The sequence below is a fragment of the Nerophis lumbriciformis genome, linkage group LG09 (genome assembly GCF_033978685.3).
Source record: "Nerophis lumbriciformis linkage group LG09, RoL_Nlum_v2.1, whole genome shotgun sequence".
Lineage (NCBI taxonomy): Eukaryota > Metazoa > Chordata > Actinopteri > Syngnathiformes > Syngnathidae > Nerophis > Nerophis lumbriciformis.
The window spans coordinates 54368658-54388323 of NC_084556.2; the positions used below are offsets into that span (position 1 = coordinate 54368658).

A 19666-nucleotide genomic window follows, 5' to 3' on the forward strand; every position below is an offset into this window, starting at 1 on the left:
CCCGGAAGATTGGAGCATGTGTAAGGAAGTTATTACTGTTATAGTGTTTCACCACAAGGGGGCGAAAAGACACCGCAGTCATGCAGTTGCGTCCCACCCAACCATCCAAATTTTCCGGAAGATTTGCGCATTTGTAAAGACGTTATTACCGTTATAAGTTTTTCACCACAAGAGGGTGAAAAAAAGACGCCGCAGTAGTCATGCAGTTGCGTCCCACCCAACCATCCAAATTTTCCGGAAGATCTGCGCATTTGTAAAGAAGTTATTACTGTTATGGTTTTTCACCACAAGGGGGTGAAAAAAAGACGCCGCAGTAGTCATGCAGTTGCGTCCCACCCAACACCCCAGACCCACCATCAGAAATTTCAGGAAGATTGGAGCATGTGGAAGGAAGTTATTACTGTTATAGGGTTTCACCACAAGGGGACGAAAAAAGGTAGTCGTGCAGTTGTGTCCCACCCAACACCTGACCCATCATCCAAATATTCCGGAAGATCGGAGCTTGCGTAAGGATGTTATTACTGTTATAGTTTTTCACCACAAGGGGGCGAAAAAAGACGCCGCAGTCATGCAGTTGCGGGGCGAAAAAAGACGCCGCAGTCATGCAGTTGCATCCCACCCAACCATCCAAATTTTCCGGAAGATCGGCGCATGCGTAAAGAAGTTATTACCGTTATAGTTTTTCACCACAAGGGGGTGAAAAAAGATGCCGCAGTCGTCAAGCAGTTGCGTTCCACCCAACACCCCGATCCACCATCCAAATATTCCGGAAGATCGGAGCTTGTGTAAGGATGTTATTACTGTTATAGTTTTTCACCACAAGGGGGTGAAAAAAGACGCCGCAGTAGTCAAGCAGTTGTGTCTCACCCAACCATCCAAATTTTCCCGAAGATTGGCGCATGTGTAAGGAAGTTATTACTGTTGTAGTGTTTCACCATAAGAGGGCGAAAAAAGGTAGTCGTGCAGTTGCGTCCCACCCAACACCTGACCCATCATCCAAATATTCCGGAAGATCGGAGCTTGTGTAAGGATGTTATTACTGTTATAGTTTTTCACCACAAGGGGGAAAAAAAAGACGCCGCAGTAGTCAAGCAGTTGCGTCCCAACCAACACTCCGACCGACCATCCAAATTTTCCGGTAGATCGGAGCATGTGTAAGGAAGTTATTACTGTTATAGTGTTTCACCACAAGGGGGCAAAAAAAGACGCCGCAGTCATGCAGTTGCGTCCCACCCAACCATCCAAATTTTCCGGAAGATTTGCGCATTTGTAAAGAAGTTATTACCGTTATAGTTTTTCACCACAAGGGGGCGAAAAAAGACGCCGCAGTCTTCATGCAGTTGCGTCCCACCCAACACGCCGACCCACCATCTAAATTTCCCGGAAGATAAAAGCATGTGTAAGGAAGTTATTACTGTTATAGTGTTTCACCACAAGGGGGCGAAAAGACACCGCAGTCATGCAGTTGCGTCCCACCCAACCATCCAAATTTTCTGGAAGATTTGCGCATTTGTAAAGACGTTATTACCGTTATAAGTTTTTCACCACAAGAGGGTGAAAATAAGACGCCGCAGTAGTCATGCAGTTGCGTCCCACCCAACCATCCAAATTTTCCGGAAGATCGGCGCATGCGTAAAGAAGTTATTACCGTTATAAGTTTTCACCACAAGGGGGTGAAAAAAAGACGCCGCAGTAGTCATGCAGTTGCGTCCCACCCAACACCCCAGACCCACCATCAGAAATTTCAGGAAGATTGGAGCATGTGGAAGGAAGTTATTACTGTTATAGTTTTTCACCACAAGGGGGCGAAAAAAGACGCCGCAGTCATGCAGTTGCGTCCCACCCAACCATCCAAATTTTCCGGAAGATCAAAGCATGTGTAAGAATGTTATTACTGTTATAGTTTTTCCACCACAAGGGGGCGAAAAAAGACGCCGCAGTAGTCATGCAGTTGCGTCCCACCCAACACGCCGACCCACCATCCAAATTTCCCGGAAGATAAAAGCATGTGTAAGGAAGTTATTACTGTTATAGTGTTTCACCACAAGGGGGCGAAAAGACACCGCAGTCATGCAGTTGCGTCCCACCCAACCATCCAAATTTTCCGGAAGATTTGCGCATTTGTAAAGAAGTTATTACCGTTATAAGTTTTTCACCACAAGAGGGTGAAAAAAAGACGCCGCAGTAGTCATGCAGTTGCATCCCACCCAACCATCCAAATTTTCCGGAAGATCGGCGCATGCGTAAAGAAGTTATTACCGTTATAAGTTTTCACCACAAGGGGGTGAAAAAAAGACGCCGCAGTAGTCATGCAGTTGCGTCCCACCCAACACTCTGACCCACCATCCAAATTTCCCGGAAGATCAAAGCATGTGGAAGGAAGTTATTACTGTTATAGTGTTTCACCACAAGGGGGCGAAAAAAGACGCCGCAGTCATGCAGTTGCGTCCCACCCAACCATCCAAATTTTCCGGAAGATCTGCGCATTTGTAAAGAAGTTATTACCGTTATAGTTTTTCACCACAAGGGGGTGAAAAAAGACTCCGCAGTAGTCATGCAGTTGCGTCCCACCCAACACCCCAGACCACCATCAGAAATTTCAGGAAGATTGGAGCATGTGTAAGGAAGTTATTACTGTTATAGTGTTTCACCACAAGGGGGCAATAAAGGCGCAACTCATTTGGCTAGAGTCCCTAGGTAAGTTTGTTAAAGTACGACCCCTTTTTTTCACCGAAAAATGGCCAAAAAAACCATGAAAGCAAAGTTTGGCGTGATACGAAGCAGACATTTTATAGCGTAGCAATAATCCTGGCCTGTATGTGTAGTATGTGTCATTGGAACCGCCACTAGTTTGCCCAAACACCCTGGGAGGAGTTGGTTAGACTTAGACAAACTTTGATCCCATAAAGTACATCCTGTTGTTTTTGTTCAGAAAAGGCAGAGAAAATGGGCCAGAGTCTGACCAAAGTTCCTTACAAGGAGACTTCCTGGAAGGGCACCATGCGGACGCGACCTCGTGAGTGGGGGAGAAAAAAAAAGAAACCTTAATCATGGAAATGTTCTTGAAATATTTGATTTATTCGGTATTTTCCACTGGCAGGCAACGGCACCCTCAGCAAGCAGGCGGCCATCGACTACAAGCAACTTTCTCTGCTGGCAAAGATCAACGAAAACCACTCGGGAGAGGTTAGCATTCTCCTACGTCTCGTTCTAAGGCAGGGGTGTCCAAACAGAGGTTAGCATTCTCCTACGTCTCGTTCTAAGGCAGGGGTGTCCAAACTACGGCCCGTGGCATCTTCAATTTGGCCCGCATGACTTCATGAGTTTAAATTCTAATCCATGTGCTGCTACATTGTCGCCATCATGTGGACGACATGAGTAATTCAGGTCTGTGACCTCTTCTCGTGCTTTCAATGAGACAAACTGCAGCGTTTACTTTTCTGGCCCAATGCAAACAACCTGCCCTAGTCATGGTGGGAAAAATATGTATATATATATATATATATATATATATATATATATATATATATATATATATATATATATATATATATATATATATATATATATACTGTACATATATGGTATCACATAAAACAATACAACACAATTTGTGGATATCATAAAAAAAACATTCATGCACCATAAAAATATCAGAATTACAGCCATTTAAAGCCATTACGAAGCATGATGGGGGAAATTCTAAACACTATCTCCAATCCATGTTTAGCGCATGTTAGCTGCTTGATATTTCTAATTGATTACAAAACCGTAAGGAGGTTGTCACGGAAGTTAAAAAATAAATAAATAAATAAATATATATATATATATATATATATATATATATCACACGCACATATATGCATACATGTATACACATGCATACATACATGTATACACATGTACATATATATATATATACACATACATACATACATACATGCATGTATACACATGTACATATATACATACATACATACATGTATTCACATGTACATTTATACATACATACATACATACATACATACACACACATGTACACATACATACATACATACATACACACACATGTACATGTATACATACATACATACATACATACATGTATACAAATGTACATATATACACATGTACATACAGTATATAGATACATACATACATGTATACACATGTACATATAGATACATACATACATACATACACATGTACATATATGCATACATACATACATAAATACACATGTACATATATACATACATACATATACATGTACATGTATACATACATACATGTACATGTATACATACATATATATACACATGTACATGTATACATACATACATGTACATGTATACATACATACACATGTATACATACATACATGTACATGTATACATACATACATGTACATGTATACATACATACATGTACATGTATACATACATACATGTACACATACATACATGTACACATACATACATGTATACATACATACATGTACATGTATACATACATACATGTACATGTATACATACATACATGTACATGTATACATACATACATACACATGTATACATACATATACATGTACATGTATACATACATACATATACATGTACATGTATACATACATATATATACATGTACATGTATACATACATATATATACATGTACATGTATACATACATACATACACATGTACATGTATACATACATACATACATGTACATGTATACATACATATATATACATACATATATATACATGTACATGTATACATACATACATATACATGTACATGTATACATACATACATGTACATGTATACATACATACATGTACATGTATACATACATGTACATGTATACATACATACATATACATGTATACATACATACATACACACACGTACATATATACATACATACACACACGTACATATATACATACATACACACACATGTACATATATACATACATACATACACACACGTACATATATATACACACACACACACATGTACATATATACATACACACACACACGTACATATATGCATACATACACACACACACGTACATATATACATACATGCATACACATGTACATATATACATACATACATACATGTATATATACATACATACATACACACACATACATAGGTACATATATACATACATACACACACATGTACATATATGCATACATACACACACACACACACACACACAGACACATGTACATATATACATACATACACACACACACACACACACATGTACATATATACATACATACACACACACACATGTACATATATACATACATACATACATACACACACACACACACACACACACATGTACAAATATACATACATACATACACACACACATGTACATACATATACACACACGTACATATATACATACATACACACACACACACACACACACACACACACACACACACACACACACACACATGTGTACATATATACATACATACACACATGTACATATATACATACATACATACACACACACACACACGTACATACATATATACATACATACATACACACACACCTGTACATATATTCACACACACACACACATGTACATATATACATACATACACACACACACACACACACACACACACACACACACACACATGTACATATATACATACATACACACACACACATGTACATATATACATACACACACACACACACATGTACATATATACATATATACACACACACACATACATACATATATACATACACACACACACATGTACATATATACATACATACATACACACACACACACACATGTACATTGATACATACATATATATATACGGTACAGTCAGCTTTTGGCTCTCAACCAAATTGTTGGCGCCCAATGCGACCACCAGGGCGTAAAGTTTGGCCACCCCTGCTTTAAGGCGTGCCCGTGTGTCTCCTCAGTGCTGGCAGGGTCGCTGGCAGGGCGACGAGGTGGTGGTCAAGGTGCTGCGTGTGAGAGACTGGACCACCAGGAAGAGCCGAGACTTTGGCGAGGAGCATCCCAAACTACGGTAAAAAAAAATAAGCGATCTCTCCGACAGACGTGCTGCCATCTTGTGGTCCCATGCAACACAATTAAACTCCTCCAGGATCTTCTCTCACCCCAACATCCTTCCCGTCCTGGGAGCGTGCCAGTCGCCCCCGGCCCCGCACCCCATCGTCATCACCCGCTGCATGCCGTACGGCTCCCTGCACAGCCTCCTCCACCAGGGCACCAGTGAGTGGTCTCCTTGTGTGTTGAAGTGATGACAAGAGAGCACGCTGACTTGTGTGTCCTCCTCAGCTCTGGTGGTGGACCAGAACCAAGCGGTCAGGTTCGCCTTGGACATCGCCAGCGGTATGACCTTCCTGCACACCTTGGAGCCCATGGTGCAGCGGCTGCACCTCAACAGCCAGCACGTGATGGTGAGTGCCGTCGTCACGCCTGACGCGTCCGCCAGACTCCTTGCGTTCTCGCCGGCAGATCGACGAGGACATGACGGCCAGGATAAACATGGCGGACGCAAAGTTCTCCTTCCAGTGTCCCGGTCGCATGTACGCTCCGGCCTGGGTGGCCCCAGAAGGTGGCGTTGGTCTTCTTCTCGTACGGTACGGAGATCGGCAATAATCATAAACGGGATGGATGTGACGTTTCAGCCCTGCAGAAGAAGCCTGAGGACATCAACAGGAGGTCTGCAGACATGTGGAGCTTTGCGGTGCTGCTGTGGGAACTTGTGACCAGAGAGGTGCCCTTTGCCCACCTTTCACCCATGGAGATTGGCATGAAGGCAAGAAGTCTCCTTACTTTTACTCCCATGTTCTATAAACCCTCACTGCCAGGCTCTGAGATACCTTCAAACTCTTACTTCGCCAAATTATAGGTCAGAACTTTAGAGAAAGAAGCTTATGAAAAGATCCTTTATATGACAGGAGCCCTCTGCTGTTTTTAAACACTTGTCAAAGATCCTCTATAGGGCAAGCGCACTCTGTTGTATTTAGGACTCAACTGAAAAAACAACTAGTCAAAGATCATCTATATGACAGGAATGCTCTGCTGTTTTTAAACACTTGCTGCAAACACACTTGTCAAAGATCATCTATATGACAAGAGCGCTCTGTTGTATGTAGGACTCAACTGAAAAAACAACTAGTCAAAGATCATCTTTACGACAGGAATGCTCTGCTGTTTTTAAACACTTATAGCAAAAACACTTGTCAAAGATCATCTGTACGACAAGAGCGCTCTGTTGTTTTTAGGACTCAACTCAAAAAACAACTAGTCAAAGATAATCTATATGGCAGGAATGCTCTGCTGTTTTTAAACACTTATAGCAAAAACACTTGTCAAAGATCATCTGTACGAGAAGAGCGCGCTGTTGTATTTAGGACTCAACTGAAAAAACAACTAGTCAAAGATCATCTATACGACAGGAGTGCTCTGCTGTTTTTAAACACTTACTGCAAAAACACTTGTCAAAGATCATCTATGACAGGAATGCTCTGCTATTTTTAAACACTTATAACAAAAACACTTGTCAAAGATCATCTGTACGAGAAGAGCGCGCTGTTGTATTTAGGACTCAACTGAAAAAACAACTAGTCAAAGATCATCTATACGACAGGAGTGCTCTGCTGTTTTTAAACACTTATTACAAAAACACTTGTCAAAGATCATCTCTACGACAGGAATGCTCTGCTGTTTTTAAACACTTATAGCAAAAACACTTGTCAAAGATCATCTGTACGAGAAGAGCGCACTGTTGTATTTAGGACTCAACTGAAAAAACAACTAGTCAAAGATCATCTATACGACAGGAGTGCTCTGCTGTTTTTAAACACTTATTGCAAAAACACTTGTCAAAGATCATCTATACGACAGGAATGCTCTGCTGTTTTTAAACACTTATAGCAAAAACACTTGTCAAAGATCATCTATACGACAGGAATGCTCTGCGGTTTTTAAACACTTATTGCAAAAACACTTGTCAAAGATCATCTATACGACAAGAGCGCTCTGTTGTATTTAGGACTCAACTGAAAAAAACAACTAGTAAAAGATCATCTATATGGCAGGAATGCCCTGCTGTTTTTAAACACTTATAGCAAAAACACTTGTCAAAGATCATCTATACGACAAGAGCACTCTGTTGTATTTAGGACTCAACTGAAAAAACAACTAGTCAAAGATCATCTATATGGCAGGAATGCTCTGCTGTTTTTAAACACTTATTACAAAAACACTTGTCAAAGATCATCTATACGACAGGAGTGCTCTGCTGTTTTTAAACACTTATTGCAAAAACACTTGTCAAAGATCATCTATACGACAGGAATGCTCTGCTGTTTTTAAACACTTATAGCAAAAACACTTGTCAAAGATCATCTGTACGAGAAGAGCGCGCTGTTGTATTTAGAACTCAACTGAAAAAACAACTAGTCAAAGATCATCTATATGGCAGGAATGCTCTGCTGTTTTTAAACACTTATTACAAAAACACTTGTCAAAGATCATCTATACAACAGGAATGCTCTGCTGTTTTTAAACACTTATAGCAAAAACACTTGTCAAAGATCATCTGTACGAGAAGAGCGCGCTGTTGTATTTAGGACTCAACTGAAAAAACAACTAGTCAAAGATCATCTATATGGCAGGAATGCTCTGCTGTTTTTAAACACTTATTACAAAAACACTTGTCAAAGATCATCTATACGACAGGAGTGCTCTGCTGTTTTTAAACACTTATTGCAAAAACACTTGTCAAAGATCATCTATACGACAGGAATGCTCTGCTATTTTTAAACACTTATAGCAAAAACACTTGTCAAAGATCATCTGTACGAGAAGAGCGCGCTGTTGTATTTAGGACTCAACTGAAAAAACAACTAGTCAAAGATCATCTATTTGGCAGGAATGCTCTGCTGTTTTTAAACACTTACTGTAAAAACACTATACAAAGATCATCTATATGACAGAAACACTGCTGTTTTTAAGCAATTACTGCAAAAACACTATACAAAGATCCTCTATATGACAGAAACTATGTTTTTAAGCACTTGTCAAATATCATCTATGACAAGAACGCTCTGCTGTTTTTGGGCACTTACTGTAAAAACACTATACAAAAATCCTCTATATAACAGAAACACTGCTGTTTTTAAGCAATTACTGCAAAAACACTATACAAAGATCCTCTAAATGACAGAAACTATGTTTTCAAGCACTTACTGCTATAGCACCCGTCAAAGATAATCTATGACAGAAATGCTCTGCTGTTTTTGGGCACTTACTGTAAAAACACTACACAAAGATCCTCTATATGACAAAAACACTGCTGTTTTTAAGCAATTACTGCAAAAACACTATACAAAGATCCTCTATATGACAGAAACTATGTTTTTAAGCACTTGTCAAATATCATCTATGACAAGAACGCTCTGCTGTTTTTGGGCACTTACTGTAAAAACACTATACAAAGATCCTCTATATGACAAAAACACTGCTGTTTTTAAGCAATTACTGTAAAAACACTATACAAAGATCCTCTATATGACAGAAACTATGTTTTTAAGCACTTACTGCAAAAGCACTCGTCAAAGATCATCTATGACAGAAAAGCTCTGCTGTTTTTGGGCACTTACTGTAAAAACACTATACAAAGATCCTCTATATGACAGAAACACCGCTGTTCTTAAGCAATTACTGCAAAAACACTATACAAAGATCCTCTATATGACAGAAACTATGTTTTTAAGCACTTGTCAAAGATCATCTATGACAGGAACGCTCTGCTGTTTTTGGACACTTATTGTAAAAACACTATACAAAGATCCTCTAAATGACAGAAACACTGCTGTTTTTAAGCAATTACTGCAAAAACACTATACAAAGATCCTCTATATGACAGAAACTATGTTTTTAAGCACTTACTGCAAAAGCACTCGTCAAAGATCATCTATGACAGAAATGCTCTGCTGTTTTGGGGCACTTACTGCAAAAACACTATACAAAGATCCTCTATATGACAGAAACACTGCTGTTTTTAAGCAATTACTCCAAAAACACTATACAAAGATCCTCTATATGACAGAAACTGTGTTTTTAAGCACTTGTCAAAGATCATCTATGACAGGAACGCTCTGCTGTTTTTGGGCACTTACTGTAAAAACACTATACAAAGATCCTCTATATGACAGAAACACTGCTGTTTTTAAGCAACTACTGCAAAAACACTATACAAAGATCCTCTAAATGACAGAAACTATGTTTTTAAGCACTTACTGCAAAAGCACTCGTCAAAGATCATCTATGACGGAAATGTTCTGCTGTTTTTGGTCACTTACTGTAAAAACACTATACAAAGATCCTCTATATGACAGAAACACTGCTGTTCTTAAGCAATTACTGCAAAAACACTATACAAAAATCCTCTATATGACAGAAACTATGTTTTTAAGCACTTGTCAAAGATCATCTATGACAAGAACGCTCTGCTGTTTTTGGACACTTATTGTAAAAACACTATACAAAGATCCTCTATATGACAGAAACACTGCTGCTTTTAAGCAATTACTGCAAAAACACTATACAAAGATCCTCTAAATGACAGAAACTATGTTTTTAAGCACTTACTGCAAAAGCACTCGTCAAAGATCATTTATGACAGAAATGTTCTGCTGTTTTTGGTCACTTACTGTAAAAACACATTACAAAGATCCTCTATATGACAGAAACACTGCTGTTCTTAAGCAATTACTGCAAAAACACTATACAAAGATCCTCTATATGACAGAAACTATGTTTTTAAGCACTTGTCAAAGATCATCTATGACAGGAACGCTCTGCTGTTTTTGGGCACTTACTGTAAAAACCCTATACAAAGATCCTCTATATGACAGAAACACTGCTGTTTTTAAGCAATTACTGCAAAAACACTATACAAAGATCCCCTAAATGACAGAAACTATGTTTTTAAGCACTTACTGCAAAAGCACTCGTCAAAGATCATCTATGACAGAAATGCTCTGCTGTTTTTGGGCACTTACTGTAAAAACACTATACAAAGATCCTCTATATGACAAAAACACTGCTGTTTTTAAGCAATTACTGCAAAAACACTATACAAAGATCCTCTATATAACAGAAACTATGTTTTTAAGCACTTACTGCAAAAGCACTCGTCAAAGATCATCCATGACAGAAATGCTCTGCTGTTTTTGGGAACGTGCTGTAAAAACACTAGACAAAGATCCTCTATATGACAGAAACACTGCTGTTTTTAAGCAATTACTGCAAAAACACTATACAAAGATCCTCTAAATGACAGAAACTATGTTTTTAAGCACTTACTGCAAAAGCACTCGTCAAAGATCATCTATGACAGAAATGATCTGCTGTTTTTGGGCACTTGCTGTAAAAACACTATACAAAGATCCTCTATATGACAGAAACACTGCTGTTCTTAAGCAATTACTGCAAAAACACTATACCAAGATCCTCTATATGACAGAAACTATGTTTTTAAGCACTTACTGCTATGGCACTCGTCAAAGATCATCCATGACAGAAATGCTCTGCTGTTTTTGGGCACTTACTGTAAAAACACTATACAAAGATCCTCTACATGACAGAAACTATGTTTTTAAGCACTTACTGCTATGGCACTCGTCAAAGATCATCCATGACAGAAATGCTCTGCTGTTTTGGGCACTTACTGTAAAAACACTATACCCCTATATGACAGAAACACTGCTGTTTTTAAGCAATTACTGCAAAAACACTACAAAGATCATCTATACGACAGGAATGCTCTGCTGTTTTTAAACACTTATAGCAAAAACACTTGTCAAAGATCATCTATACGACAAGAGCGCTCTGTTGTATTTAGGACTCAACTGAAAAAACAACTAGTCAAAGATCATCTATATGGCAGGAATGCTCTGCTGTTTTTAAACACTTATAGCAAAAACACTTGTCAAAGATCATCTATACCACAAGAATGCTCTGCTGTTTTTAAACACTTATTGCAAAAACACTTGTCAAAGATCATCTATACGACAAGAGTGCTCTGTTGTATTTCGGACTCAACTGAAAAAACAACTAGTCAAAGATCATGAAATGGCAGGAATGCTCTGCTGTTTTTAAACACTTACTGCAGAAACACTTGTCAAAGATCATCTATACGACAGGAATGCTCTGCTGTTTTTAAACACTTATAGCAAAAACACTTGTCAAAGATCATCTGTACGAGAAGAGCGCGCTGTTGTATTCAGGACTCAACTGAAAAAAACAACTAGTCAAAGATCATCTATACGGCAGGAATGCTCTGCTGTTTTTAAACACTTATAGCAAAAACACTTGTCAAAGATCATCTATACGACAGGAATGCTCTGCTGTTTTTAAACACTTATAGCAAAAACACTTGTCAAAGATCATCTATACGACAAGAGCACTCTGTTGTATTTAGGACTCAACTGAAATAAAAAACTAGTCAAAGATCATCTATACGGCAGGAATGCTCTGCTGTTTTTAAACACTTATAGCAAAAACACTTGTCAAAGATCATCTATACGACAAGAGCACTCTGTTGTATTTAGGACTCAACTGAAATAAAAAACTAGTCAAAGATCATCTATACGGCAGGAATGCTCTGCTGTTTTTAAACACTTATAGCAAAAACACTTGTCAAAGATCATCTATACGACAAGAATGCTCTGCTGTTTTTAAACACTTATTGCAAAAACACTTGTCAAAGATCATCTATACGACAGGAATGCTCTGCTGTTTTTAAACACTTATAGCAAAAACACTTGTCAAAGATCATCTGTACGAGAAGAGCGCGCTGTTGTATTTAGGACTCAACTGAAAAAACAACTAGTCAAAGATCATCTATATGGCAGGAATGCTCTGCTGTTTTTAAACACTTATTGCAAAAACACTTGTCAAAGATCATCTATACGACAGGAATGCTCTGCTGTTTTTAAACACTTATAGCAAAAACACTTGTCAAAGATCATCTGTACGAGAAGAGCGCGCTGTTGTATTTAGGACTCAACTGAAAAAACAACTAGTCAAAGATCATCTATATGGCAGGAATGCTCTGCTGTTTTTAAACACTTACTGCAAAAACACTTGTCCAAAGATCATCTATACGACATGAATACTCTGCTGTTTTTAAACACTTACTGCAAAAACACTTGTCAAAGATCATCTATACGACAGGAATGCTCTGCTGTTTTTAAACACTTATAGCAAAAACACTTGTCAAAGATCATCTGTACGAGAAGAGCGCGCTGTTGTATTTAGGACTCAACTGAAAAAACAACTAGTCAAAGATCATCTATATGGCAGGAATGCTCTGCTGTTTTTAAACACTTACTGCAAAAACACTTGTCCAAAGATCATCTATACGACATGAATACTCTGCTGTTTTTAAACACTTACTGCAAAAACACTTGTCAAAGATCATCTATACGACAGGAATGCTCTGCTGTTTTTAAACACTTATAGCAAAAACACTTGTCAAAGATCATCTGTACGAGAAGAGCGCGCTGTTGTATTTAGGACTCAACTGAAAAAACAACTAGTCAAAGATCATCTATATGGCAGGAATGCTCTGCTGTTTTTAAACACTTACTGCAAAAACACTTGTCAAAGATCATCTATGCGACAGGAATGCTCTGCTGTTTTTAAACACTTATAGCAAAAACACTTGTCAAAGATCATCTATACGACAGGAATGCTCTGCTGTTTTTAAACACTTAAAGCAAAAACACTTGTCAAAGATCATCTATACGACAAGAATGCTCTGCTGTTTTTAAACACTTATTGCAAAAACACTTGTCAAAGATCATCTATACGACAAGAGCACTCTGTTGTATTTAGGACTCAACTGAAATAAAAAACTAGTCAAAGATCATCTATACGGCAGGAATGCTCTGCTGTTTTTAAACACTTATAGCAAAAACACTTGTCAAAGATCATCTATACGACAAGAGCACTCTGTTGTATTTAGGACTCAACTGAAATAAAAAACTAGTCAAAGATCATCTATACGGCAGGAATGCTCTGCTGTTTTTAAACACTTATAGCAAAAACACTTGTCAAAGATCATCTATACGACAAGAATGCTCTGCTGTTTTTAAACACTTATTGCAAAAACACTTGTCAAAGATCATCTATACGACAGGAATGCTCTGCTGTTTTTAAACACTTATAGCAAAAACACTTGTCAAAGATCATCTGTACGAGAAGAGCGCGCTGTTGTATTTAGGACTCAACTGAAAAAACAACTAGTCAAAGATCATCTATATGGCAGGAATGCTCTGCTGTTTTTAAACACTTATTGCAAAAACACTTGTCAAAGATCATCTATACGACAGGAATGCTCTGCTGTTTTTAAACACTTATAGCAAAAACACTTGTCAAAGATCATCTGTACGAGAAGAGCGCGCTGTTGTATTTAGGACTCAACTGAAAAAACAACTAGTCAAAGATCATCTATATGGCAGGAATGCTCTGCTGTTTTTAAACACTTACTGCAAAAACACTTGTCAAAGATCATCTATGCGACAGGAATGCTCTGCTGTTTTTAAACACTTATAGCAAAAACACTTGTCAAAGATCATCTATACGACAGGAATGCTCTGCTGTTTTTAAACACTTATAGCAAAAACACTTGTCAAAGATCATCTATACGACAAGAATGCTCTGCTGTTTTTAAACACTTATTGCAAAAACACTTGTCAAAGATCATCCATACGACAAGAGTGCTCTGTTGTATTTCGGACTCAACTGAAAAAACAACTAGTCAAAGATCATCAAATGGCAGGAATGCTCTGCTGTTTTTAAACACTTACTGCAAAAACACTTGTCAAAGATAATCTATACGACAGGAATGCTCTGCGGTCTTTAAACACTTACTGCAAAAACACTTGTCAAAGATCATCTATACGACAGGAATGCTCTGCTGTTTTTAAACACATAGCAAAAACACTTGTCAAAGATCATCTATACGACAAGAATGCTCTGCTGTTTTTAAACACTTATTGCAAAAACACTTGTCAAAGATCATCTATACGACAAGAGTGCTCTGTTGTATTTCGGACTCAACTGAAAAAACAACTAGTCAAAGATCATCAAATGGCAGGAATGCTCTGCTGTTTTTAAACACTTACTGCAAAAACACTTGTCAAAGATCATCTATACGACAGGAATGCTCTGCGGTCTTTAAACACTTACTGCAAAAACACTTGTCAAAGATCATCTATACGACAGGAATGCTCTGCTGTTTTTAAACACATAGCAAAAACACTTGTCAAAGATCATCTATACGACAGAAATGCTCTGCTGTTTTTGGGCACTTACTGTAAAAACACTATAAAAAGATCCGCCACCCGTCATTCATATAACAGGAGCACTCTGCTGTTTTTAAGCACTTAGTGCAAAAACACTATACAAAGATCATCAAATATGACAGGAATGCTTTGCTGTACTTGAGGAGCAGCTGACACCGATGCCTAAAAATAGCTCCCGCGTTCCCTTCCTGGTCTCAGGTGTCTCTGGAGGGCCTGCGGCCGACCATCCCGCCGGGGATCTCTCCTCACATCTGCAAACTGATGAGGCTTTGCATGAACGAGGACGCCGCCAAGAGACCCAAGTTTGACATGATCGTGCCCATCTTGGAGAAAATGCAAGACAAGTAAACGCCAGGCCTATCAAGTATCTGCTGTGCGACTGTAAATAATGTCACTTTAACCACCCAGTAAATATACCGTCCTAATTTAAGTCGTCACCGACTTTTTTTGTGGAAGACTCAAGTGACTGATTAGTCACTTGTACAAATAACGATTGTGTATAAATATGATTTTGGTACTCCAGCAACCAAACAGCAATGCAATAAAGGTTTTATATTTATGTTTATGTTTCTCTATGTGCTTCTTTTCAAATATGGCGCCTCGGAGTGGGCGTAAACCTATCTGAGGAGACAGCCAATAGGAGACAGCCAATAGGAGACAGCCAATAGGAGCGAAGGATCCCAAAGATTAGTCCGGATTTACGGTTGCGTTTGCGTTTTTTTGTCACACAACCTAAACAGTTTTGTTGTATTTAAAATATACATTTGTATGAAACAAAGTGGTCATTTTGAACGTTTGCCTCATAAAAAATAGTGGTCTTGTCAAAAAGTACTTGTACAAACATTTCCGGTAAAACAACAACTTCCGGAATTTTAGTTCCTATATGATTTGTCTTCTTTGTTATACCACATAAACATATAACATATGAAAATAAAATCTTCCCACTACAGTGGAAAAAAATTACTGTAAAACTTTGACCTAGGGATGATGTTCGAAACCGGTTCTCCCGGTTGTTCGATAAGAAAAGAACCGATTCCATGGACTCGAATCCCTTTTTGAGAACCGGTTCCCGTTATCGAGGCCACTATAGTAAAGAAAAAGAGTTGGTTCTTTATTCGAATCCCTGGGAACGAATCCCGTCCCACAGGGCATTTCCTGTGGGACGGGATTCGTTCCCAGGGATTTGAATAAAGAACCAACCGGTTCTCAAAAAGGGATTCGAGTGTTATGCCCATTTAATTGTAGACTCTTACTGACACCTTGTGGCGATATGAAAATACTACGCGTCATTAGTTTGGGCACTTCCGGGTCGGCGACGTCAGTTCAGTTCATGAGACAATTGAGAAGTAGACAAGTTGTGTTAGCTCTTACAAGCCTTGGAAAAGATAAATATGTTTTAACTTGTTTATATAACTCAATATTAAGGTGGAAAGTGGTCAAATTTGATACTAAGATGTTTATTGAAAAACGATGTTTGTGCACTGTGTCAATTGATGTTTTGAGGACTTAAAATGGCTGCCAGTCGTGTATTTCCACCATCGAAATAATTTTTTGGAAGAAGAATTGTTGATTGATGACTGTGGTGTTCTTAGTGTGTGTAGTTAGTATGTTCCAATAGCAGCAGAAGTGCACTTTTTGGAGAGCTGTATTATTTCCAGTTTTGTGCCCAAGGGACTGATTTTATTTAACACTATATTAGTATTTATACACCTATAGTGATCACAGAGACAGGTTGTTTTTGTGTTACTGTATATATTTGTTTTTCCGAAAAATCCCACTTAATATACTTTGGGTAACAACAGTCAATATTTATTTATTTAATTTTTTCAGGGGGTAACAGTCAATATTTATTTATTTATTTTATTTTATTCTTATAAAATAAAAGTGAGCTTTTGTTCAACCAAATATTGTGTTTTTTTCCATATACAAACACCTATCTGGATTCGATAAGGGAATCGATAAGGAATCGGTTCGATAAGAGGATTCGATAATGGGCTCGAACTCGATCATTTCTTATCAAACATCATCCCTACTTTTACCTTCTTCAAAAAGTTCCTTGTCGTCCTTGACGCGCCGCCATTTTCATGTCCCACTTCCGTGTTTGTTGTCCCTCCTTCGGACGTATATACAGGTAAAAGCCAGTAAATTAGAATATTTTGAAAAACTTGATTTATTTCAGTAATTGCATTCAAAAGGTGTAACTTGTACATTATATTTATTCATTGCACACAGACTGATGCATTCAAATGTTTATTTCATTTAATTTTGATGATTTGAAGTGGCAACAAATGAAAATCCAAAATTCCGTGTGTCACAAATTAGAATATTACCGTACTTAAGGCTAATACAAAAAAGGGATTTTTAGAAATGTTGGCCAACTGAAAAGTATGAAAATGAAAAATATGAGCATGTACAATACTCAATACTTGGTTGGAGCTCCTTTTGCCTCAATTACTGCGTTAATGCGGCGTGGCATGGAGTCGATGAGTTTCTGGCACTGCTCAGGTGTTATGAGAGCCCAGGTTGCTCTGATAGTGGCCTTCAACTCTTCTGCGTTTTTGGGTCTGGCATTCTGCATCTTCCTTTTCACAATACCCCACAGATTTTCTATGGGGCTAAGGTCAGGGGAGTTGGCGGGCCAATTTAGAACAGAAATACCATTGTCCGTAAACCAGGCACGGGCAGATTTTGCGCTGTGTGCAGGCGCCAAGTCCTGTTGGAACTTGAAATCTCCATCTCCATAGAGCAGGTCAGCAGCAGGAAGCATGAAGTGCTCTAAAACTTGCTGGTAGACGGCTGCGTTGACCCTGGATCTCAGGAAACAGAGTGGACAGACACCAGCAGATGACATGGCACCCCAAACCATCACCCAACCAAGCAAATTTTGCATTTCCTTTGGAAATCGAGGTCCCAGAGTCTGGAGGAAGACAGGAGAGGCACAGGATCCACGTTGCCTGAAGCCTAGTGTAAAGTTTCCACCATCAGTGATGGTTTGGGGTGCCATGTCATCTGCTGGTGTCAGTCCACTCTGTTTCCTGAGATCCAGGGTCAACGCAGCCGTCTACCAGCAAGTTTTAGAGCACTTCATGCTTCCTGCTGCTGACCTGCTCTATGGAGATGGAGATTTCAAGTTCCAACAGGACTTGGCGCCTGCACACAGCGCAAAATCTACCCGTGCCTGGTTTACGGACCATGGTATTTCTGTTCTAAATTGGCCCGCCAACTCCCCTGACCTTAGCCCCATAGAAAATCTGTGGGGTATTGTGAAAAGGAAGATGCAGAATGCCAGACCCAAAAACGCAGAAGAGTTGAAGGCCACTATCAGAGCAACCTGGGCTCTCATAACACCTGAGCAGTGCCAGAAACTCATTGACTCCATGCCACGCCGCATTAACGCAGTAATTGAGGCAAAAGGAGCTCCAACCAAGTATTGAGTATTGTACATGCTCATATTTTTCTTTTTCATACTTTTCAGTTGGCCAACATTTCTAAAAATCCCTTTTTTGTATTAGCCTTAAGTAATATTCTAATTTTGTGACACACGGAATTTTGGATTTTCATTTGTTGCCACTTCAAATCATCAAAATTAAATGAAATAAACATTTGAATGCATCCGCCTGTGTGCAATGAATAAATATAATGTACAAGTTACACCTTTTGAATGCAATTACTGAAATAAATCAAGTTTTTCAAAATATTCTAATTTACTGGCTTTTACCTGTATATATCACTAACCCAATATTGTTTGACTCGTCACGATGTACAATGTTTACCCAGCAAAATAATAATGTCTGGTTTTGTAACGTAATCCTCGGTGGGATTAATTGTCGACTGAATTTAATGGATGCATTATTGTAGCACAATTCCATACTATGAACTTGGCGCCTCGGAGTGGGCGTACACTTATCTGAGGAGACAGCCAATAGGAGACAGCAGATAGGAGACAGCCAATAGGAGACAGCCAATAGGAGACAGCCAATAGGAGACAGCCAATAGGAGCGAAGGATCCCAAAGATTCGTCCGGATTTACGGTTGCGTTTGCATTTTTTGTCACACAAACTAAACGGTTTTGTTTAATAAAATCGTATAATTGAAAATACACATTTGTATGAAACAAAGTGGCGATTTTGAACGTTTACCTCATAAAAAATAGTCCGTCTTGTCAAAAAGTACTTGTGCAAACATTTCCGGTAAAACAACAAGAACTTCCGGAAATGAAAGTTCCTATATGATTTGTCTTCTTTGTTAT

The 19666-nt window shown here is 38.6% G+C and overlaps 1 protein-coding gene across 2 annotated transcripts in view; it reads left to right on the forward strand.

Moving 5' to 3' along the window:
• LOC133607186 (scaffold protein ILK-like) overlaps positions 1-15976 on the forward strand; it is a 38037-nt gene extending 22061 nt beyond the window's left edge. For both annotated transcript variants that reach the window (XM_061961651.1, XM_061961650.1), the window contains exons 6-13: positions 2933-3016; positions 3101-3186; positions 5986-6095; positions 6174-6301; positions 6368-6489; positions 6548-6647; positions 6721-6851; positions 15616-15976. In XM_061961651.1, coding sequence (XP_061817635.1) covers positions 2933-3016; positions 3101-3186; positions 5986-6095; positions 6174-6301; positions 6368-6489; positions 6548-6647; positions 6721-6851; positions 15616-15765 — 911 coding nt within the window. In that variant the 3' untranslated portion in view covers positions 15766-15976. The remainder of the gene's footprint in view (positions 1-2932; positions 3017-3100; positions 3187-5985; positions 6096-6173; positions 6302-6367; positions 6490-6547; positions 6648-6720; positions 6852-15615) is intronic.
• Positions 15977-19666: the final 3690 nt, after the last annotated feature.